The sequence below is a fragment of the Prosopis cineraria genome, unplaced genomic scaffold (genome assembly GCF_029017545.1).
Source record: "Prosopis cineraria cultivar Desert tree isolate PC_DT_omini unplaced genomic scaffold, ASM2901754v1 PC1024, whole genome shotgun sequence".
In the NCBI taxonomy this organism is placed as follows: domain Eukaryota; kingdom Viridiplantae; phylum Streptophyta; class Magnoliopsida; order Fabales; family Fabaceae; genus Prosopis; species Prosopis cineraria.
The window spans coordinates 1-24060 of NW_026556349.1; the positions used below are offsets into that span (position 1 = coordinate 1).

Consider the following 24060-nt stretch of genomic DNA (forward strand, 5'->3'; position numbering starts at 1 on the left):
GGAGAATGCAGCTACAGAACTTATAACTGAGCTTGTTTCACTCTCTGTTTCCTAATTGATTCCAAAATCGTAGAAGATCGAAGAAGGCGGTTTACTTACCACAATGACACTGCCCAAGTAATCTCTAAACGTGTCACGGAAGCTCCTCATGTATCACCGTACACCTGAATCGGTGTCCTTCCTCTCAAGACAGGCAGTGAATCACAGCCTAACGAGATGTACTCAGGATTTCTCCTCCCTGATTTGTCGGTGTAAACCAGGTCCGGATTCTTGCTTATTTCTTCAAGCACCCATGGCGGCAGAGGATGCTGAAAATTCCCATGTTCACCACATATTATGCTTCAATTTGGATAACTTTGTTTTCGTTTTATTTTAAACTATCAGTACTATTTGGTGACTATATTTCTACACAGGAAAACGTAGGAAACTTAGAAATAGAGACGGATATACCTGCAGGTGTCTCCGACATTGCCTCCACACTGATGAAAAGACATAACAACCTGAAGCTTCAAGTCATGCTTGTGCACCATGTTGACAAGCTCAACATAGGCATCCCAGTTGTAATTCAAAGGCCATCTTTCTCCACCAAACCCCACCAAGCATCCACCATCACTCCTTCAACTCCGGCGCTCTTGAGAGCCACCAGACTCGCATTCATCGCTTTCGCCTTATTCAAAGTCCCTCCCATCGTCACTGTGTCTAATGGCAGCACACGAACACCGGCACCTTCATCCACTCCTTGTGGTTGCTGTGATTGTGACCACGCGCAGCCGAAGGCGCGTGCACCTTCTCCACCTTCTCATTCTTCCTCCTCGTGTGATGATGGCTCGAGTGCTGCTCTGATGATGACGACGATGACTGTCACGTTTGGCTGGTGATTCGTGCATCGAGGGTGAGTGCTTGCTTGCAGGCGGAGCCATGGCTTTATTTTTGCGAAGGAAACTGAAGCAGAGACGACGTCGTCGAGAGCTTTGGGCTCTTTCTGGTTGATGAAAGAAATTGAAGAACGAAATGCTAGAGCCATTTTTGTGTTTGCAGGGGAAGACGTAGGCACATGTGGTGGAATTAGAATTACTCAACTTGGAAAGCCGTACTTTATGGGGAAAGAAATAGTTCTAATTTCGGAACTGAACTGATGAACTCGACAAAATTGGTGGGGTCTCTTCGAAAAGTGAAAAAAGCGCAAAAAATCAAAGCTAGTCGGCTCACATTTGGAATGGATTGAGATTCTCCTCATTCCTCCTTTTTCTTTACGTGGTTTCCACCTCAGCTTCTCCTTTCCCTACCTCACCAAAACTTTTCTCAAGCTTCCATTTTTAACGGATAACCACCTAAACCGTTTGAATGGTTGTGTCCTCAACTGAGAGGGTCGAAGGGGGCCGTCCCCCCCCCCCCCCCCCAAAAAAAAAAAACTTCCTCGCCAAAATTTCTAGAAGAAAGGAAGTGAAGTGATTTGGAGGGGGAGAGGCATGTGGGAAGATTGAAGGAATTAGTTCAGTGAATTACTGTTGCTGAAGATCATAGTTCTCATCAATGGCGAATGAAGGAAGCAGTGGATGGTGAGGGGAAAAAAGGTGGGCCCAGTTATTGTTGTTATTATTTTTTTCTCAAAAAGTTAAAAGCTTGTTGCGAATCTTATTTATAAATTATTTTTAATATATTTTATTAAAATTAAAAAATTTAAATTTTATTAATTTTATCTTAAAATTTAATAATGTTTTACTTTTATTCTTAATAAATATTCTTAAATTTTATTATTAATATTTTTATTTAAAATATTTAATAAAATAAAATGTAAAAATGATTATTAGAAAATAAGTACTTTATAAATAAGATCAATTTTTTTTTTCTCTCTCTATTTTAAAATAGGATTAGAGGAGTATTATGATAAGTGATGTTTATATATTGATATAGAACATATTTATTTGCAAGGATATCATATAACAAGGTCATTTCAATTTTACTCCCCTCATCTCTATATATAAGATGTTTTTTAATATAATTATGCAAATTAATAAAAGTTGGTTATCTAATTAAAACCACAATAACATTTCAATTTTTTTTCCTAATTATTGTAAATAAAAATAATTTTTTCAAAGTAAATTAATAAGAGTATTTTTTTTCTCTTTCTATTTAATAAGGATATAATGGTCCATTTATTAAAAAATGCTAACAGCCCTTTATATTTAGAAATAAAAAAAATTCTAAAAAATTTTTTTATATAAAGACGAGGAGTAATTTTTTATTATAATTATTTTTATCATCCCTTGAAATGCATTTTAGCTAGATTCTTTAATTTTTTTTTTAAGTGGCAAGTTATATAATGATTTTTTTAAAAAATTATAAATTCAAAAATATGGCTTTTAAAATATTTTATATAATATGAAACAATTTTTTCATTTAATGATATTTTATAAGTTATAAAATTATTTTTAAAAAATAAAATATAAATACACACGCATTAAATTTTTAAAATGGTCCCCCCACAGATCTAGCTTTTTCCGCGCTTGGGTTGAGGATCAGTTTGATTCATAAAACATGATAAAATATTTGACTGTAACTTTCGTTGTTTGGTCATCCAATTTTAATTCCACTTTACGACATTGGACTGATCAAAATTAATAACGGAATTGTCTAAAGAAAAGAAAAGTAAATGAGAAGAATTGATAGTCGAAATATCCTGACATGATGCAAACCCTTTGATATTTTCTTCCCTTTCCCAGGAGAAGCAAGCGGCATCAATTTAGCATCTCATTTTTCCCTCACCCGATTGATAATTTATGAGTGGCATTGTGTTGCCACCGTTAGACAAACCCCACCAAGTCAGCTTTACGAACTGGTTGGTTTGTTTTCGCCGCGTGCCTTGCGTCTTGTAACTTAGTTTTCGTGGATGAAAATATCTTAGAAATAATAATAATAAAAAAATTCTCTTGGTTCTGCTTCAACTTGTTCAAGATAAGGAACCCTAGACATGTGTGGTTTGCAGCAAGTCTTGTGCTATTTTTTCATTTTGTAGTTTTTGTTATTCTTGTACCCTTGTTTCAGCGTGTCTCTCAAGTATTCAAATCTATACGCGACTTTTCCAGTCTCACTTGCTATATTAATTAACAGTAGCATTATTGGGGTTCTCATTAATTAGAACCTGACTGCTGACTAATGAACACCTTGTGGTTGTATAACTGAAGATAGGATCAGATTAAAAGTCTTCTCTGGAATATCTACCACTAAGTTCTCTTGTAACTGCAAAGATTAGTGACTGCATGTGCCTGCTGATCTGCTAAATTCAAGATTTGAAAGAACTGAAATGTATTTTCTGCACTTTTTTGAGTTATCTCATTACCCCATTGCTAATTAAAGAAATGACAAACTAATCATAACTTTTGGGTGAATCATATATTAACTGGAGACATTAGTATGTTTCAGGAGATAATACTATTTCTTAGACTGTTATAATATTTATAGATCTACATGCTTAGTTGAATCAAAACCAAGTACTTAATTAGGAAAAAAAAAAATTGATCAAGCAATGTGTAGTTGAAGGCATCAGCATCAAGGGAATGAAAGTACTGAAGTGGGACAGAGAAATGGAGGGACAAGTTGGTCGTGTTGTTAATTCGAATCTTGAAGGAGCTTTAACAGACAGATGATGTTTTGTAGTGTATTGTAGGAAGGTCCTAATTAGCTGAGCTGTCCTTGTAATGCACAGCCCTGCCATTGTATGTTTCTGCGGCCGAAATGAATCCTTATCTCTTAATAACGTTTCTGCCTCTTCCTCTTTCCACTTTTTTTTTTTTAAGAAAGAAAAATCAACTAACCGGAAACCCCGGTGGGAAAGATGTGCATGCAACTTCAAGGAACACAAAAACAAGTGGATAATTTTGTTGTTGTGTCGAATCAATACAAAGTTTGAAAACATTTTAAACGCTATTAATAATTAATACTCCCTTCTACATCACAAATTGTCATATGTAGGCACAAAGCCATCTTTGTGTGTGTGATATGTGTACAAGCAATCTCAAAATATCAGAAGAATGAATATTCAGAACTCAAGTTTGGATGGGATTTGCAGTTATGGGTAAATGGGATCACTGATCAGACTTGCTCTTTCTTTTCTTTTTTAAACAATCAGACTTGCTCTCTCTCTCTCTCTCTCCCCCCATTTTTCTAAGGCGTTATTTGGTTCCAAAACCTCTCCCCGAAATTAGGAAGGAGCCCCCCTCCTCTCCCTCCCCCTCCATCTCCTCCCCTTCTCTCTCCTCCTCTCTCTTTGAACCAAACAGAGCTTAAAGAAAATCTACTGAGTTTCATTGTATCTGCCCACAACACCCCAAAAAAAAATTAAAAAAGCTGATGCACTTTTTCTTATTTCCACGTGTAGGATAAGCTGCTGCTTATCTCTGCACTTATTGACTTATAGATAAGCAGCAGCTATAGGGGCAGTAGGGTCCCCTACATCCACCAATCCTGTAAGCTTTGCATCATTCAAATTTTGCTTGTTATATGGTAGTCCTTTGCTAGCTATCTGCCTTTCACCAGCTTCGAAACCACGCGCAATGATTCTTGATCCAACGGAATTTGATACAATCTCTAGTTTCTTGATGTATCTCAAGTACTAATTATAGTCTTAATGTCTTGTACTCTATAGCTACTGTCTTCTGCAACTATAGCAACTGAATCTAATATGATTTTAGTCTTATCTCTCAATTTATCCGGGCATCAGCACCCGAGTCAAGGAAATAGTTTGTTCATGGAAATATAGTTTCTGACTTACAGTGATAATTATAATTGCTTAGCCTCTAAGCAGATAGCAAGTAGTGAGTAACTGGTGAGGGCTTTGGCATAGTTTGCAAGAAATTTAAGGTAATATCTCTTTAATCACACTAATACATCATACTACTAAAATATAAATAAAATAGGGTTTTCAAAAGGGGTGAGGGGGGCGGGATTCCTCAGGGTCCCCAGATATTTTCATACGAATTCGCAGCGAATTGCACATGCAAATGATCAGAATACTAGTTTAAAATCCGTGGAGGATTCTCAGATTGATCTATCGCTTTCACGTGCCTGGTTCCCACTTCAGCAAATTATGCAAACCGAGCAACTAAGATATTTAGCAGCAAGGTAGAGATGAAGCTTGTGAAATAGCAAGAACAGAATATTCTGAAGGAATCTTCTGTATCCTATAATAACATATATCTTTTAAATTTTCTTTTGGTTTATCCTATTCTGATATCTTATTTACCTTGTACTTGAATTTAAAAGTTAGATCCTATTCTTTAGGAGTTAGGATATCTAGTGTATCGATTTATTCTACACCATCACATATACTTGTAAACCTGATTTCCAGATGGAATAAGAGAGAATCAGAGGAATGTAATGAATCTCCCTGAAGCCTCTGATCACCAATTTCTCCATATTTATATGACAACTATCTTGTAATATTTAATCAACAGCCTTCAGAGTCATAACTGCAAGGTCTATCTCTTGGACGAATAAGAATATATAAGATGTGCATTGATGAATATTCAGCTATTCTGCGAGGGGAAAAACAGATCCGATTCGGTCACCAAATCGATAGCACTTGATGTTAACTGAATATGGACCAAGCTGAATGTGATTATCCTCCTCACCCACGTAGAAACATAGAGTATACAAGGCAAGTTCGAATTCTGGGCTCACCCCAACGAAAGTGCTCGACAAAGATTTCAGAACTCCATTCCATTCAAACTGAATCGTCAGCAGCTGAGTTTCAGAATCTGGCTGCAAGGACACAATAGCAAATACTAGAAGTTTACAATGTCATGGTTGCAGCTTAAATCAGGAAATACTAAGTTATACCAAACAAAATAAAAAGATGATCATAGAGGCTATGCCATTTTACAAAAATGATTTATTTGAAAGTATATTATATGATTTTGATGTATAATGCAGAAAGTTTACTTGCATTTAGTGCAGTAAAATTAGCATTCCATACATAGCGAAACAATCTATGAAAAATCTCTGGTCCAAAGAGAAACAATTCTAGCAACAGTAGGCTAATGGCTATCCTTTTTGGATGATAAACACCAGAAACAATAAGAAGTTTCATCATTTTCAAAATATGCTTTCAATTAAAAAAGGTCGTAAAGAACATAGACCTAATTGAAAATGTTTTCTGGGAAATTAATTTCCAGTGAAAACATTTTCCACAATCATGCTATCTTTGGTAAAATAAAAGGAGCCTTAATCTGTTTACAACAATAATCATAACACATTGAACTAAGATATTATACAATTCTGGCTTCCCGCAGCTCGGTCACTAATTATTCACTCCATTAAGGCATACCATTACTCTGGTAGATAAAGTTCTCAAACAGTAGCAAGCACCATACTATCCTTGACACCATAGCTAATTGAAAGTATTCTAGAATATAGATTAAATTTATTATTGCTTCGCGTACTGCAGAAAATATAGGTCCTGAGTCCTGACATTCAACTTAAGACCTAAGAATTAGCATGTATCTAGAAGCTATTCATTTAACTCAAGTTGCCAATCATTTTTCTTTGTCTACTCAATAATTTTATACAAGTAGATTTTGAATTATCATAATCATATTAAACAGGATGATTAATTCTCGCAAGGTCCTGCAAGAGAAATTTACATTCGTCTTACTGATTAATGCAACTTTCCTGAAGTTTTTAGCACTTAATGCACGTGGCCACCATGTGGATGAAGAAAATATAATATAGATCAACCAAATGAGTTTGGTGTCCGAAAATATTTTGACAAGATTTAATCCCATAATTCTTGTAGATGCAGGTAAAAATACGCTCAGCATTAAATGTTGAATTTGAGCATGCACATAGATAAAGTCACTGACAATATCGCCCCGCCTACGAGGAAAGATGTAGCCTTGATAATCAACCCTCCCTTTTGCTTCTTCAAGGTACAACTGCTCAAATACATCATTAATCAATAAGTGAAATGAAAAATAAATATAATGTCATGATAAAGACAAAATAAAACTTAAAAAACAAAACTATGAACTATCAGCTCAAATCTGTCCATTCAATAACTTCAAAACGCACAAAGAAGTAGAAAGCTGATGAAAAGAAGCATTACCAAATAAAGTAAGCAAATTAATCAGCAGATCCGAGTAAAGAGCAGTAGATAAGCAGCATGTTAACAGGCTATTCACAAATAAAAATACCGTATATTACAAGCATGAACCCCATTGTAAGTAGGAAAAGTGTAGATACAGCCAACTCCAACAACACAAGACTGCTGGTAGGTATCACCTGAAGTGTTGACTAAGTTATGCTCTATGGACTACTATTTACAATACCAGTGGATGGTTCTATTACCTATGGTATTAAGGACACATCCACAATCCAACAATTGGCTTATTTATGACCCTTCCAATATTTGATTATATGTCAAAGTGATGGTTGATAAGGGACTCAGATATGATATCCCGATTCCTAATTTGATATCACCTTTTATTTGGCATCAGTTATAAATACATTCCAACAAGTAGGGCGGAAATACAAGGTCACACACCTGAAGCCAGTTATGAAAGCCAGAAACTTCTCCATTTTGCTTGATTTCTCCAACAAAAACGTGTTCAAATGCAGAAGAAGAACAAGAAGTACCACCTCGACAATAAAGTTCAAACCAAAGACTGTTAATCATTCTTTTAAAATCCTGGTAACTCCCCGATGCAATGCCCTTTGATACAAGATACTTATGAAGATATTTGACCGGTGCTGTTCTGCAGATTTCTTCTATGAAAGCAGCTTGCTCTTGTCTCTCTTCAGATGTGACAACTTCCTTGTATCCTTGCTGAGGATTGTAGTTATCTAGAAGTGAACAAAAACGAGCAAATGTAGGCTTTCTGAACGCGTCATCACAAACCCAGGTAAAAAGGTTCCCTTGTGCCATATCTTCATTCTGGCAAACCTTTTTCCCTTCACCGCAATCAATTTCATAATCTTTGCCAGGCACCAAACGGGCCAAATCAAGATCCCAAAGTTTACTACAAGCTTGTGACAAATCAGCAAGTTCGTCTTCAGAGGGCTCAAGAGTGGCACCAATTTCAATGTCATTTGAGTATTCTTGCTCGTCAGCAGGTACTTTATAACCACCCCAGTGGTCCTTTATAATCTGTCAACAAGTTGAAAGGGTACATTTTTCAGTGAGCTTTGCAGTATGAAGTAATCTGGACTGATTGCATCCCACACTGACTAAGTTGATTAAACGTATCATGCCTGGTAACAACATTACCAGCATCCAAAAAAATAAATCATTTCAAGAGAAAAGAGATAATTCTAGTTCAATGTCTTTTGCCTAAAATGAATCATCAAGAGTCATCCTAGACGCCATTTAGAATAAACCTTGTGTGACTTCCTTGGAGGTTTCTTGCCAACACTTTGCCATCCACCGTCATTTTCTTCATCCAGCTGAGAAAAATAAAAATAAAAATATTTTTTAATTGGGGGGACAAAAAAGCAAGGAGCCTACTCAAAACTTTCTAAAATGCAACGCATGCGAAAAAGCTAAAACTCAAACTGAGATAAAGGGGAGAAAATTCACCGTTTGGGGTCTGCTCGAAGTGTTACAATTCTCAGCTTCCCACTTCTCCTGCTGGGGACTATACTGTTCCTGAAATGATCATATTTGTCAACAAAGACACAATATAGTTCGCGCAATTAGGTGTTTTTCTACAATTTAAGGAGTATGACTATTTGACCAACTAAATAGATCACCTTATGGGGCTTGTACGAAGTCTTGTAAATATCGTCTTGCCTATTTTCTTGCCCGGGACGATATTGATCCTGCAATCACCGAAAAGATGTCAATATAAATTAAATTCTACATCAGTTGTGAGATTAGAGTGTCAAGATCGATTTTTTTTTTTTTTGAAGAAAAAAAGATTTCACCTTGTGGGGTCTGGTTGAAAGTCTGGAACTGTCAACTTCCCACTCCTGCTCAGGACGAGATCGCTCCTGCCAGTCAAATTCGCATTTTATCACAATTTTATTTTCGAAAACTTCAAGTTCATATCACAAAAGGAAAAAAAAAAAAAACAACGTCCACGATCCCAAAACCAAGTCCAAGCGCAAACCTCTTTATTCCAGTTATTTCCACCGTACCCATGTCTGCGATCACCCCCGCCTTCGTCGTTATCCTGATCTCCGGACACAACCTACACATTTTATCGCCGATCAAAGAAACATCGACCTTAAAATACTAAGTCATTGATTCGACGGAAGAGTAGAGCCAACTACCTCGGCCCAAGTGGATCTAGAGCGTTCGTTGCGGGACAGTGAATCGGTTCTTCGTCATTGCCGAGGCGATCAAGAACAGCCCCGGCGAAGCCCTTAATCAGATCCTCCATATTCAGCGAGATGATTGCAGAAAGCGAGTGCGCGAATGTGAGTGAGTACACCTTGCAACTCAAGGGGTTGAAGAAGTGGTTGGCTGAAGTAGATGGGGTCATAAAGACGAAGTGATGGCGGGTAATGGCAAGTTAGTAATATCTTTGGCCTGGCAAGCTTGTAATAATTTGAGAAAAATTTGAACGCGCTTGATCTGATCGCCGACAGAAAGGGCGATACACGTGTTGAAGATAGAGAATTTTGAGTATATTTCGGACGGGGCCACATGCAAACTCTTTATTTTAAATTAACAAGCTTATATATATTCTCCCCTAATATAAGCTGTTTCTAAAAAGTTTTTTTTTATGATCCAGAAAAATTTTAAAAATATCTAAATATGTATAAAATTAAATATGTGCTCATGTCTATTTTTATTAAATATATATATAAATATATATTAATAACATATTTTTTTCATATTTAATGAAAAGTAAATAAAAAATTTATGATAAAAATTTAATAACGTAATTTATGAATAATACTAAAAAAATTCTCTTTCTTCCCTGCATATAGGATTAGAGAGAGAGTGTGTATGTGAGAGAGAGGGAGAGATATCATATAAAAAAATATTTTTAACTAGAGTGCAAGTGAAAATAGAGGAAAAAATGAGATATAAAAGTATGTTTGATATGTCAACGAAAATGAGATAAAAAATTTATTTAATATTATATTTATATTTTGAAAAAAATCAAAATACATTTAACCAAAAAACCATGGAAAACCACTGTTGGAGCCAAAAAAAAAAAACATCATTGTTCAAGAAGAAAAATTCACGGGAAAGATATTACAATACTCAAATGTTAAACCATTCAAGCATAAAATCATAAAAATCATATTTCATATAACAAGATCTAAAAATCATGGAACACATTCAAGGAAGAAAAGGATGAAGATCTATATGTTGGAGAAGAAGATGAAGATCACAACCTAGAACTGTGAGCCTTGTCTCAAATGGATGCTTGCATGGTTGTGCTCTTCAAGGTAGTGTTTCAAGTGAAGAATCATAATGGTAGCTGCCGAAGATCTTTAAGACCATGCATTGTCGGTGGAGGATTGGCATTAAGAATCAAATCTGATTTTCATATCTGTTTGATATGCCATCATTAAGAATTATAGTAGTGGTTAACCATTACCGTCGTTGCTACTGGTAGGTTGTTGTCATTGGTGGAGGTGAAGGGTGAGTTAGAGCTTGCAAGAACGATGAAGGAAGGAGAAGGCAAGGGTAAACAAGTCTAAGGAAAAAATGGAACCAATTTCTATTAGGCAAGACATGGAACCTTATTCCATTGATTTTGTTGGAAGTGGGTTTTATAGAAAATTAGGTTCCATCGTACTAGACGAACAAAGATATTGGTTTCACTTGCCCCATCCCAATTCCTTGCTACTAAATGGGCATTAAATCTTACACTTTTAACTATCTCATCAAAACCAATAAAAGTTGGTTAAGATATTTACAACTTCATAATACTTTTATGTATCTAGATTGTTTGTATAGGTCTGTGAATGAAATTTTTTATCATTTTTTTATTTTTTTTATAAACATACGAGAAAAATGGCATTGAGTTGAAAAATTTATGATAGTGTAGAAAATGACTAAGCCTCAAACAACATCAACAGATGACCAAAAATTATTGTTTGGGGTAAAATTGAAACGACGTATATTCAAAAGGGTACAATTGCTAAAGTGAAAAAAGAGATGGGTGAATGAACTGTTGGCCCAGCAAGAGATTCAATAATGATAAGATTGGTCTATATCATGATGAAATAATTTGATCGAATCAGTTCCGATCTTTAAATCCCGTAACTAGGAACCATTATCTAGATCATTGCCTCACATGAGACTCTGGTCTTAATGAGCTTTGAATCTTGCAAGATCGCAATCCTCATCTATAGATATTTTGGGACATGAGCTGGTAGTTACACATTGTAAATAAGAAGAAATGTATCACGCTCAAGCTTAACTTAACCCTTAAGATTAAGGATAGACGTACGATGTAACATCCCAATTTAAATTTTAATAGTTAATTTGGATTAATAAAAATTTTAAAAAATATTTAGAGGTAAGAAAATTAGTAGAAAATGATTATTAAATCTAATTTAGGATATAATTTTAAAAAAATTAAAAAAAATTAAAAAAAATTAATTAATTAAAAAAATAAATAAAATATTATTAAATTATTATTATTATTATAAAAAGAAAGAAAGAGAAAAGGTATGAGAAAGAGGAAGGAAAGAAGGAAGAAAACGTGGAGAAAAGAAGAAATAATAATAAAAAAAGATGTGGGACCCACTAAATTTTTATAAAAACTCACCTGTTCCTTCATTTCTTCATTCCTTCTTTCGTGCGTGAGCTGAGGCAGAGAGAGCATCTGTGAGCCAAGTTCACCGGTGCTGGGTTTTAAGGTAACAGTTTTTAATAGGATATTTAGGGTGTGATTTTAAGCTTTTCAAGACTAAGTAAGTGTTCTAAAATTTTTTCTTAGTCATCCTTTTTCTTTGGTTTTTGAGTTTGTAGTGGTAGAAAATTTAAGATCTGGAAGAGGGATGAATTTATATTGAATAAATATGATTTTTGAGGTTGTCAGTAGTATAATAAATGTTCTAGAGTATAAATTTATTGATGATCTTTGAATCTGTGGCTTATGGATCAAATTCTAAACTAGATCTGAAAATATATATTGATTTATTGAGATTTAGATGATTATTTGGGATGAGAAATGAATTATTATGGTTATAGGATTATGATTCTAAGCTAGAGACTCAATTTTTAATTTTTAGGTATTTTAGGTACGAATTTATGAAATAAAAAGAAAATTTTGATAATAGAAATTAGTTTAGAAGTTAATTTTTAGATTATTAATGTTTATTGATAATTAAAAAAGGAGTTAAAAATTTTACTTAATAGTATTAACTATAGATTTGTATTAAGATTGAGATTAGGAATTATGTTATATTTTTAATTCTATTATTAGAATTATTTTATTAGTTTAAAAAATTAAAACTAATATTTATAAATATATGTTATTTGTAGATTGTATTACTGGTGAAAATTGTGGTGAGAGAGAAATTTTAAGGAATAATTTATTAAAAAAGCCACAAGATAACTATGCTTTTAATTTGTGATTAGTGTTAATTCATATTAATTGGGTGATTATTGAGAAAATTATGAATTTTTTAATATTGTATAATTGTGCAATATTATTATGAATTTGTTTGATTATTGTGGGAAGTGTTGGGAGACTTGCTATTATTGTTGTATTTATGTGCCACGTGGTACGCTCCTATTGGAGCTCAATAGGTGGCTTGTAAGGGCTCGGGCTAATTTACCTTTGGCCGAGTAATTTAGTACCGAGTGAGGGCTACGGCTCGAGGTTAATAGAGAGATATAAGGATGGTTATTTGTGTGTATTGTAATATTTCTTATATTTGTTGAAATTATATTATTTTTAATTCTCACTTAGTAAGCACACACTTAACTGTTTGTATACACTATCATAAATTGGCTTTGGTTACTGGGACTTTTGAGTCTCATTATGTGGTTAACAATTTTCAAGAGAAGAGCCACGAGTGACACGTGGAAGAGTCCCAGAGGCTTAGTGGTATAGATCCACTATCTCTTTTTGGGTATTTAATTTATGATTTATAATGTGTTATATTGCCAATATTAGGGCTTTTTGTTTATTGTCAATTATATGAATATATAAATGTAATCATGCCTTTCAAACTATTTTTATTTTTGGTACAATTTGGATGACTGTAATTTTAATATTAGGTTTACTTTGGATTGTTTAAAATGGCATAATTATAAGGTCAAATAACTGGCTTGTGTTGAAAATTGACTAAATTGCTTATTTTACTTTTTGGGAGTATAAGGATGGACAAATGTGATTTAGTTTACTTGTTGGGAGTATAAGGATGGACAAATGTGATTTAGCCTAATGGCATATGAGAGGTAAAAATTTATCTGAAATGTTATAGTGTGTGAGTTGAAGCCAATTATAAAATATTTTATATTGAAATTATTGATATAAAAAAGTGTTGGGTGGCTGTAACCCAACTATGGTTGAGTTAAATTATTTTTATAAAAAAAAATTTTTGTGTGTTACATACGAGACTATCAAGGGGATATAGTGTATCATGCCACAAATTTCATGGGCCATGCTATTGAATCGTTGGTATTTTATGAACAAGCTCTGGATTCTGTAAGGGCAATTGCTTCAGCTGAATCACTATAGAAGGAAGAGAAAGTCACATGGAGAGGAGTTTCAATGTAATGTCCTCAAAATTTTAGCCTGATTAACTAAGCTTAGCTAGGTGATTAAGTTTATTAGTGAGGTGTATGGCCAGAAAAATCTAACGGGCATATTTGATTGTAATTCTAACCCTGAATATGAGTTCGAAGTAATGTCAGGTTGCTTGGATGCGAAAAAAGGAAAAAAATCTAAAGGGTATAGGTCTGTGTCACACCCTGCGGCATGTGGACCATCCATCGTAGCACATGTGAGGCAATCAGCCAAAGAAGGACCTCTCCAGGCCATGCACCGCTCCGATACATGGTCATTTTTCTATGGATATATAGTGGCAAAACTAAAAAAATAGAAGAAAAACAAAGGAGAAGCGAAAGAGAACCTAAAGAGCTCTATTACGGCTTGAAGAATTAAAGCATTGAGAATGTTTTAAAGCTTCTAAACATTAGTGGTAAGTTTCTCAAGCTTAAATCTCTCTTTCTTTTCTATTTTCTCTAGGTGAAAAGTTGGAGTTTGGTTGAAAAAGATGGTTTTCAGTCTATAGAGGTTATGGGATTAAACCCATTAACTTAAATAAAGTTAATAAGAGTTGATTAAGTTATTTAAACCTAGCATTTATAATTCCATGTGCTTTTGGTTGGTTGGGGCCATAAATGAATGAAAATCCACTATTAATGAGATGGTTAAGGCAATGTGATTTCATTAATAGTAATTTAAGAGTTCAATAAAGTTAATGCAAGTTAGAGGAAGATATGAAGCCTATTGGGTACCCTTGTATGTGAAGGGATTGAATCTTAAGAGTGAAAAAGTGTTAAATTAGATAGTGAAAATTATTTAAAAGGGGTATTGATGATTAATATTATGGTTAAATATAAAGTAAGTGTATTTGGCATCATCTAAGCTTTGGAAGTGTGTATTTGAAAAGTAAACCTTTAATCTCTTAAATGTTTGAAATAACTGAGAGAATTCTTTCTCACATTTTTATGTGTTGAATGATTTATTTTGTGAAATTATTGAAATGCAATTGTGGCATTTAATATTTGAAAATTAAGAATTATGTATATAAGGAGTTCAATGATCACGTGCAAAGTAGAGTTCAATTATTTGAAGTGTGAAAAGTCCCATAAAATAGTGTTTTATGAAGTTCTATGTTATGGTTTATGTAGTTCAATGATTGTGTATTGTAGGGAGTTTAGTGATCATGTGATATGTGAAGTTCAATAATTACATGTAAATGAGGCATAGAATTACTATCCTATCTATAGGCCTCATCTTCTCTTAGATTATTAATGTGTATAATCTTATTTGATATTGCCAACTTAAAAAAACTCATATTTTGACTTACTTGTACTATGTGATTGTTGAATTATGTTATGCATTTTTGGCCCTAACATGGTATACGTATGATTATGAAATTTATATTAGAGCAAAATGCTAGTGCAAACAAGGGTTGTGTATGGCATGTGATTGATGATAATTAATTGATAGATTGTGTAATTGGAGCTCCCTTTTTTGTTTTTGAGATTAAGGGATTAAGTATTGAAAATGTGATGTATTTATTATTTATGAGTCATGATATATTGCACAAGTCCGTTTTAGTCTTCTGGGTCAAGTCTAGAGTGTGTAATTGGCTTTTGGCACTTAAAATGTGAATTTGGAATGCATGTTTTGTGATAAGATTGAAAAGGAGTAGGTTTTTGAGATGAGTATTCAAATTTTGATTGAGAAATATTATGATTGTGAAATCAGTGTCATTAATTAAAGCTAAGAGAAAACTCTTTATAAACACTTAGATCACTTCAATCGGACATCAGATGGAGAAATGTGGCGCTACGAAAGTTCTCCCTAATTGCTATCAAATCAAAATACGTGTCATGTGCCATAGTGCACGATGCCTGAGCCGTGACATATGGTATAGAGGCATACAAGCTGTGGCACATGTGTAATAAGTCGCGGCACATGCCTCCTTTTTGCGCAATTTTTATTGTTTTTCAAATTTTATGCAAATGCTTTAAATTGTTCAAGGATCCCATGCTTTTTTTGCCTGCATTTAATTGCTTTGATTTGGAAAGGTAAATGTTTTAAATGGTATTTGAACTTTGAAAACTCGAGATCTCATTTGTGTAATTTCGATAAATTTGGTAATTTACCTTATTGTTGGGAGATTAGGGTGGATTGGTAAGAGTAACCTTATCGATTTAACTTGAAGATTTTACACTCAACAACAATCGATTGTCAATATTCATCTTAGCATTTCAATTTGTATTTCCAAACAATTTTTTAGCATCAATTTTAACTTCATAACCTCTACAATCTTATACCTTACATATTTTTTATTCATCAAACACTCGTTATTCTAATCTCATTGCATCTTTACATTTGAATAAGTTGTAAAAAGGAAGCTCAAGAATCCTTTGTTATTTCTTGAGACTCAACATCTCTGACACGTCTGGTAATTTTATTATTTACAAAGAACAATTACCATTACATGTTGATAGCATAACTTAAATCTTGAAACTCTAATGAAAATTTGAAGTTTGGTTGAACATTTCCGTGACAAAATTATGAAAGCTTTAGTAAATGCTGTGAAAATTGAATAACCCAGCTACAAAAATTTTAAAGACAAGTTGCAGAGCAGTTTTAAACTATGGAAGGTTTGTTAATTCCATGATGGGAATTAGAAAAAGCTGAAATCGTATTTTTCTGAACTAAACTTTTAAATCTATAATCTTATAAATTTGTGTTCCTTCTACATCATTTCTTTTTTCCTATTGTGCTCCTCCCTATGTTTTTCTCCTTTGCTTTTGGGCCAAAAGAGAGCCGGACATTAGCATTTTCGATCTTAGGCGAATGAGGGTTACCGGCTCTACGACCTCGCAAGGCACTACTGTAGAGCTCTTTGGGTACTACACCTTAAGGGTGCTTTCTCAAATTGAAAATGAAAACTGTCAAGATCTTCGCACTGAAAAATTTAGATTATTATCTATGTTATTTTAGGATGGATTTTCGTTGATCGGGTGCGAACCCGAAGTCAATTCATTCTCTTTGGCTGAAGTCAATCTTCATCAAGACAGCTGACCAAGTCGAAACCTACTGCTCAAGTCTGACGAATGGCATTCATGACTTGGTAAAGTTGAGATCAATCAACTGGGATCGGATTGCCACACTTGGCTTTCCTGATAAAAAAGAGTAGCTTTCCTTACTGATTGAACACTTTCCCCATCTCTCTTTTAAACAGATAGAGTTTTCACCTTGGCTTATCTATCTAAATCCTCCACTTTCCTTGTTCGTTCACCTGCCCGATCTGGTTCACCTTACTGGGTGAGAAATTATTATTGAGTTCTTTTTTTTTTCTTTTTTAAATGATGTATTTCTCCCCCTCACCATCGGGGCTCAAGAGGGCAGATAGCGGGCTCAATTCCCGTGGGTGCTTTTAAGGAGCCCAAAAAATCAGTTTTGGCCAGGCCTCTCAAAGAAAACTCAACCACTAACAAAGATAGGCCCAAAAATTTACCCAAGAAAAGAGACAAAGCCCAAACTGCTAAACGAACCCCGAATTTCGCCGTTCCGGCGTCTGGAATCTTAAGATCAATGTCCTGGGGTGTCAAGAGCGACGAATCTGAGAGAAGGGAAAATGAAGCCAACAAGTTTCAGATTTGGGCTGCTCTTCCTGGTTCAATTGAAATTTCGATTCATCTAGCGCTGCTCTTGAAGAACAAAGCTCGTACTTATGGCGGCAGCGCCGCCGGCAATCGACAGCAGCAACGACACGGTCTTGACCGCTGCCTCACCCCCCCCACCCCGCGAAGCCAACAGCCTTGGCTGCTAGTCTGGGGTATCGTATGGACACGCCACCAAAATCCCAACGTGGGCATAATAAGCCTAAATGTAAACAATGCGGTAATGTTGCTCGTTCAAGGTTAGTTCTCTTTGTCACTCTTTCCGATCTGCTGTCTGAATTTATTTATATTGCAAATGGATAATTGTGGGGAATCAACGAGTGTGTTGAGGGACACCAAAAATAAAATAGAGAATTTTAATTACGAATTTGAAGGCCCCGGGGCACCAGTAATCAACAGTATACAGTGAAGTGTAAAATAGTCGAGAGATGTTATGATAAGCACTCAAAAGTATACAATGCTTGTAGCCCTAGCCATCATAACAAATTAAATTGATAAGGAGGATGAAATAAGGTGCAGCAGTCTTCTACTCTTATTCCACCGCTAAGCGAGCTCATCTTCATGGATCACACAATGCCATTAGGCTCTAGTAATAATTAACTGCTCAGAAGTATTGATAATAGGACGCATGGATTTTATTTGCTTACGCCTAGAATTTATCTTTAATGATTACACAGGGCCAACGTTTATTGCTGGGGTCAGTGACATACCCAGAAAACCCCAGTAGATCACAAGCTCACACATGAACTTATAGATTGCTTTTCTGCTTACTTAAATTTGGGTAATTTGACGAATAAAACCATATTTATACATAACAAACAATAAAATGGACAGCAATTATAAGTCCTTCGAAGGTCATTGTAAACTTCAATGATGGCATATGTATGTTACTGCATTTGGCAAATATGGCTATGATGCAACCTCGGGATATTTTCAGACAAATCAGAAGAAATTAAGGAAGGGGCAGGGAGTAGAAAAGAATTATCCAGCAGATCAGAAATATTATCCTGTGGGTCCAGCAAATGAGGATTAAGTCATTATGTGTGTGGGGTGGCTTAGATTCAGTTTAGATGCTAGGATCATCTTTTGGCTTGCTTTAATATTTTGTTGATTGTTTTGTTGGCACTCAGATCATGTTTTGAGAGTTAGACATAAGTGAGGAGAGTGCTGGTCTCTTGAACACCAGTGAGGGATCTGTTATGTTACTTCTATTTCTTTTGCTGTAATCTAGTATCTGCATTAGGGAATAGGGTTTTGGCCAGAATCAGTGACTTCCCTTTTTGTAACACTGATTCGGTATTATGCATTAATATCAAAACCTTAGAATTTCCCTTGTTTGGTCAGTTCTTCCATTTATTTTTCTGATAAGTTATTATAGAGCAGCAGAGCTCTATCAGGCTAATTTTTTTTCCATGCTGCTGCTTTCTTATGATTAAGTATTTGCTAGGATAATATATTGTTGATAATGTGCATGGGCTGCTTCACTAATTCATTTAATCGTAAATTACAGTAACGCTAGGTCAAACTAATTTTTTTACAACATTTGGGAGTGTTTTCTGACTTCTGAGGTTAGATCCGGTCATAGGTGATATGATGAAAAACAATGTAACTACTATTATAATGGATGGAATCTAAGTCAACAGAAAAGCTCCGTAACGAGTGTGCAAAGATATTAACTTCAGGCACTATGTTGTTGCTGGTCCTGATGTGTATCTTTCACTGTGGGCCTGCAGAGAAACACAATTTCCAAAAGAGGAAGTGAAACAATGGAAGTTCTATTACTTTTGGAAGCTATACGGTCATAATAAATTGAGATGATCGTGTTCATTCTATATTGTTTTGATGAGTTTTATCAATTTTGCAGGTGTCCATTTGAATCATGCAAGAGCTGCTGTTCAAGAAATCAAAATCCATGTCATATTCATGGTGTGTTATCTTTTCAAACACCATGCTTTCTTAAATTTCCTTTTCTGATGTTTTAACTATACCAAGCAATATCTCTTCCCCTGCACTCCCTCTGGGTTGCTGGAACTGTGTGTTATGACCCCATGATACGCCCTGTGCCTTGTTAAAATTGCATAAGCTGAAGCATGAGCCTTTACAGAATCCAAAGTGGAATCAAAATCTTCAACAAAGTCATTGGGAATGTTCCAGCCCGTCTAGGGTGCCCCATTAAAGCCACTAGTGCCAGTATTTTGTTTGTTCTAGAATATTTCTTGGAAGGAAGCCATCCCAAAGTCACCATTGAGAACTTTTAGCCTGCCTTATTTGGCTGCAATGATCATTCATCTCCTTCTAATTGAGCTAATTTCTTGGAGGGCAAACCTCACCTTACATTGCTATCTCGACATCACATGCCAAGGAATTTCAAAATTGGTTTGAGCTCTTCTTTATTGGCAAGTCGTGACATATAAAATTGTTTGACCTTGTGACCAAGGCAATCTTTTTGAAGCATCTGAGTATAGCTTTGACAAAGACTGTAGAGTCACAGTCACTGGTAAACGTCAACTTCAACCAGCCTTGGTGTTCTCTCAGAACAAAATCATCTCCCTTCTGGGAAACAACCTAAGATAGTAGATTAAGGCATTAGGCTACATAACACAGGTAAGCATTGCCTTTTCTGAAATCCCATAGGCACTGTGAGTGTTGAGAAACACTAATCCTAAGGTCAGTTAAGTGACCATGTTGCCTTTTTGTCCTTTGTACACCTATAGCTTTCTTTCCCGTTCTATCCATCATGCCTATGCACCTTGTTATCTGTTTACTTACTTAATTGTTCTTCTGAAGTGACCCACCAATTGATAATTCTTGTTTATATCAAAGCAACTATACACTATCCATGAGCAATTGATCCACTCACTAGTTTCTTAGCTCGCTAACTTCCACTTTGTCAGGTTGTGTCTCTTTCACATTTTCCTGGGCATTGCAGTGCCCTTTAGTCATATAAATCTCCCCTTGTCACTTGCTTTGCTGCATTTGTTTTCCATTCATGTGCTCTCAATTGATGTTAGCAAGTCCTGCTGTCTGTCTCACTCTCCAGTTGCACTGCTTTCATTGCACTTTTAAGGACTACTGTTGATACTCCCAGTGATCATAAATGAAATTATCATGCTCATCCTTCCTCTGCCCATTAAGCAAGTATTGTGTGCATAGCTCTCAGCTCATACCTATGGCAATCTCACCTATCTTAGTCTTACACCCTAAACAGAGGTGTTCGTTCTTTTTTCCAGTAGTCTATACCCAAAGTTATTGCCAGTGATGTTATTGATAGTATTGTAACATAATGTCATCTAATTATGGTGCATTCCTGCCCTACATGATGTTTTAAAAGTTCATGGTATCAATTCATGCAAACAGATAGTATTTAGGGATGATTATTTTGTAGTATTTTTGTTGTATAAAGTGCAATTACCTTTGACTGGCATAAGTAAAACTCTATCCCACCTTAAAAGAAGATGAATTGAGAAAAAGAAACAAAAACCAAATGCTGCTGTTCTGTTGGCAATCTATTTACTTTCTAGTGCCCTAAATGATTTTCCATATTTTGGTCTTAATCTCATTTTTAATATCTTTTGGTTAATGCAGTGTTGAAAGCAAATTCAACTATTCCTGACAAGTCACCATCTTCTAGTGCTGCTCCACTTGAACAGCAATCCTCTGAACCATCTGCATCATCGTAAGTTCTGGGTGGCAACTCCCCTTTTCCCTCCCAAATTTTGCATCACACCCATCCTTATGATTTTACATTTTTAAACATTTTGGCTTCCCTGAAATTTCCCGTTTCAGAAATTAGGAGGCAAGTTCCCCCCCCCCCTCTTTTTTCCTGCAGTTCAGGAGTGCCTTAAATAAAAGCGCAGCTGGATTTCTTGTTTGACAACAGTTAATGACATCAAGTATGCTATTCAGTAATTGCTCTAATTTGTTTATGTGTTTCCAAACTCAGATATCTGACTAGAATCTGTGTTTCTTGTTGCTATAAAAGAATCAAGTAATGCCTTCTTTTTTCCTGGGTGAAAATTATTGAATGCTTTCTATATCTTTCATATATTCTTTTTAAACAGCTATCTTTTGTATGTCCTTTCTGTCCAACACCTTTATTTTTCACATCATACCAATTTCTTATTGCAACATTATTCCTGAGATTTCATTTGTCTTTCTAGCAAGCTTCTTGGCAGTGTTTATATCTTCTTGTCAAATCACTTATTTTTGAGTTGCGCATTCAGCAATTAAAGTGCCTTTCCTGCTTTTATTGATAGAGGACCTTTTTAAAACTGATATATTTATTTCAGGAATTCAAGTAGAGTTGCATCCCTTAGACAACTTTCCAACAGTTTTACCCAGTTCAATAATTTACATGTTTCACTTCGGTCAAGGAAGCCACTAACTAGGAAGGTAAATCTAAATCATAAAAATGTGCTTGTTTGAGAGCTTGTTCTGTGCTGTCGTATTCTGTACTGAAGTGATAAGAATCATTACAGGATGCTGCAATCATTAATAAATGGAGATTGTCCAAGTTAAAGGAATATACGGAGAGAGACATTGAAGTAGAAAATGATGCTTTTGACAGATACATGCAAAATGTAGTTTTACTGGAAGAAGTTCTATCTGTGGAGTCCCTGGAAGACAATTCACCTTCTGCATTGGTATTTAATCTGACTTCAACTGGGAACAGCGAGATGATGATCCCATGGTTGAACTTGCTTCTAAGATCTAACTCAACAAGAAGCGATAGTGTGAGAAATAGAATAAGACAGATTGTGGATGAGGGACTAAAGAAGCTTCTGAAGTGCGCTGTTAACGGTGACGTTGAAGAACCAAATGAAGCATCAAAAAGGCCAAAAATTTTGAGGACTGAAAGGTTATCAGATATAAGTGATCTTTGTGATAAAATTAATAAAGCTAGGAACGAGGACGATTTGAAATCATGCTTGGGAATGAAGTCTCAACTCATCAACTTGGATGAAGGCTCGAGGAAACCGGAATTTGAAGACAAAGAAACGCACAAGCAGACTGTAGAAGGTGATTTGGCATCAGCGGAAGAATTAGATTATTTCTTGCCAAAATTGGCTGTTGCTGGAGAAATTGATCAAGAAACTCTCAACAACATAGACAAACACTTTGGTTCCCTTGAGCATGTCGATCAGTTGTGAGGCTAGATTTGTGAATACTTAGGCTTCAGCTAGATAAATAGAAGTCTATGTTGTATTATTTATTGCATTATAATATGGAGACCGCTGCTTCATCTTGTTTGGCAACGTCACGTTTATAGTTCCGTTATCTACTTGTATGTTGCCTCTAATGCTGTAATGTGGTGTTATCTGCCAAATGACGCTGCTTTAGTTGTCTTTATGGTATTGCCCACCCCCCCTCCTGGCGCCAACACAAGAAAGTTGAATCAGTATCACTAGTTGGGAAACGGTACATGTTCATTCTGGTCGTGGTTGACGGCAGAACAAGCAAGAACGATGCACAATGTATGCACACTTGAGCAGAAGGGTGATTGTGTCTGCTGCCGGATGGTCACTTCGAGGTTGAAAGATAAAGGCCCCTGATACTGTCTCCCTCATTCCAAGCTGGAACACCTCCATAGGCTCTGGGATTTATGACTTGCTTAAAATTTGACTTCTGAAGGGAATGCGTAAAGCTGCTTACTGTCGTAGGACACCCTCATTGAGCGAAGATAATGGGTCAATGACAACACCCAATAAAGGTGATGAAAAAGCCGGCTGTAACGTACGCCAACTCTGTCTCTGGATTGCCCTGCTCACCATATTTCAAGTGAAGAAACCCATTGGAATATGTGCTCTCCACTCATTTTCTCTCTCTAACGCTGGACAAATAAAGGGGAAAACCTTCAATCATGGATGCTATTATCGTCAGCAATGTGCGATAGCTTGATCCACTGGAAGCCGGGTGCTTAAAATTTAATTATATGTGCTGTGGCAGCCTTTCGTTTTGGTTAAATCTAGTTTGACTTTGGAAGAAATAAACAGATAAACAATCGATTCAAACGACTATTTGGTTTTCTACAATGGGGATCCAAAGGCACAAGCCGTTGAGACCATTGCCACAGAATTCCATCTTCTTGTATATTTTGCTTTGTGGGTTTTCTTAATGGACAAGTGCTTTTTCCTTGGCTTTATTCTTCTACATAGATCCGCAACTACTTTCTTGGTGGGTATAAAACTTTTAATTACATTATTTCCCCTTGAAACAAGGCTGTTAATACTTTTTAAAGTTTCAATCAATGGCTCTACTCATCTGAAACATCCACTTTTCAAAGAGTCTTTGTTAATTTATTTTATCAAACCCACCCACGTTTATGGTGCTCAATGTTGTCAATCCCTTGATGATAATAATGATTCTCTCTCACAGGAGTTTGCTTCGTTATGGAGTATAGACTATAATAATGTTAGCCCACCATAAAAGGGAAAGGAGCCATTAAAAGAAAAGAAGAGCCAATCCAGAGTGGGAAAATGCTCATCATGTAATCAACACAATCTGAATTTATTTTACTTTTCAACATGGGTGATACGTGGTGCAAATTTCTCCACTCTTAGTCACCTTTTTTTCCCCCCATCTTTCACACTCTCTTGATAAAAATTCACGTTCAATCGTTCATAAAAATTAAAATCATGCTTTGAATAATTTGTAAGGGGAAACCAAACATGCTCTAATTCTATGAAACCATGTATATATATACAGAGAAAGCTCAG

General features: G+C 35.4%; 3 protein-coding genes across 3 annotated transcripts; 1 reads left to right on the forward strand and 2 right to left on the reverse strand.

Annotated features, from left to right (window-relative positions):
- Positions 1-99: 99 nt before the first annotated feature.
- On the reverse strand, positions 100-732 carry LOC129299069 (beta-amylase 3, chloroplastic-like; the record flags this gene model as incomplete). Its single annotated transcript, XM_054937509.1, is given in 5 exon segments — positions 100-152; positions 155-339; positions 451-574; positions 577-711; positions 714-732. Coding segments are annotated over 5 exon segments (516 nt in total), but the record flags the coding sequence as incomplete, so codon positions are not given.
- A 4608-nt stretch (positions 733-5340) lies between these two features.
- LOC129299070 (uncharacterized) lies at positions 5341-9321 on the reverse strand (the record flags this gene model as incomplete). Its single annotated transcript, XM_054937510.1, has 9 exons — positions 5341-5760; positions 6861-6932; positions 7541-8143; positions 8374-8439; positions 8573-8641; positions 8746-8814; positions 8920-8985; positions 9105-9185; positions 9268-9321. Coding segments are annotated over 9 exons (1311 nt in total), but the record flags the coding sequence as incomplete, so codon positions are not given.
- Positions 9322-17209: 7888 nt separating this feature from the next.
- On the forward strand, positions 17210-23492 carry LOC129299072 (uncharacterized). The gene is made up of 5 exons (XM_054937511.1): positions 17210-17583; positions 19209-19270; positions 20930-21020; positions 21634-21736; positions 21823-23492. Exons 1-5 carry the CDS (start codon positions 17507-17509, stop codon positions 22492-22494), a joined length of 1005 nt encoding a protein of 334 aa, XP_054793486.1. The 5' UTR covers positions 17210-17506; the 3' UTR covers positions 22495-23492.
- The last annotated feature ends 568 nt before the right edge of the window (positions 23493-24060 follow it).

Bases quoted from the DNA above. Each gene is read 5' to 3' on its own strand.
- LOC129299072 (XM_054937511.1), top strand. From the start codon at position 17,507: ATGGACACGCCACCAAAATCCCAACGTGGGCATAATAAGCCTAAATGT. The intron at 21,021-21,633 runs GTAAGTTCTGGG...TATTTATTTCAG, and splicing joins TCTGAACCATCTGCATCATC to GAATTCAAGTAGAGTTGCAT. The intron at 21,737-21,822 runs GTAAATCTAAAT...GAATCATTACAG, and splicing joins GGAAGCCACTAACTAGGAAG to GATGCTGCAATCATTAATAA.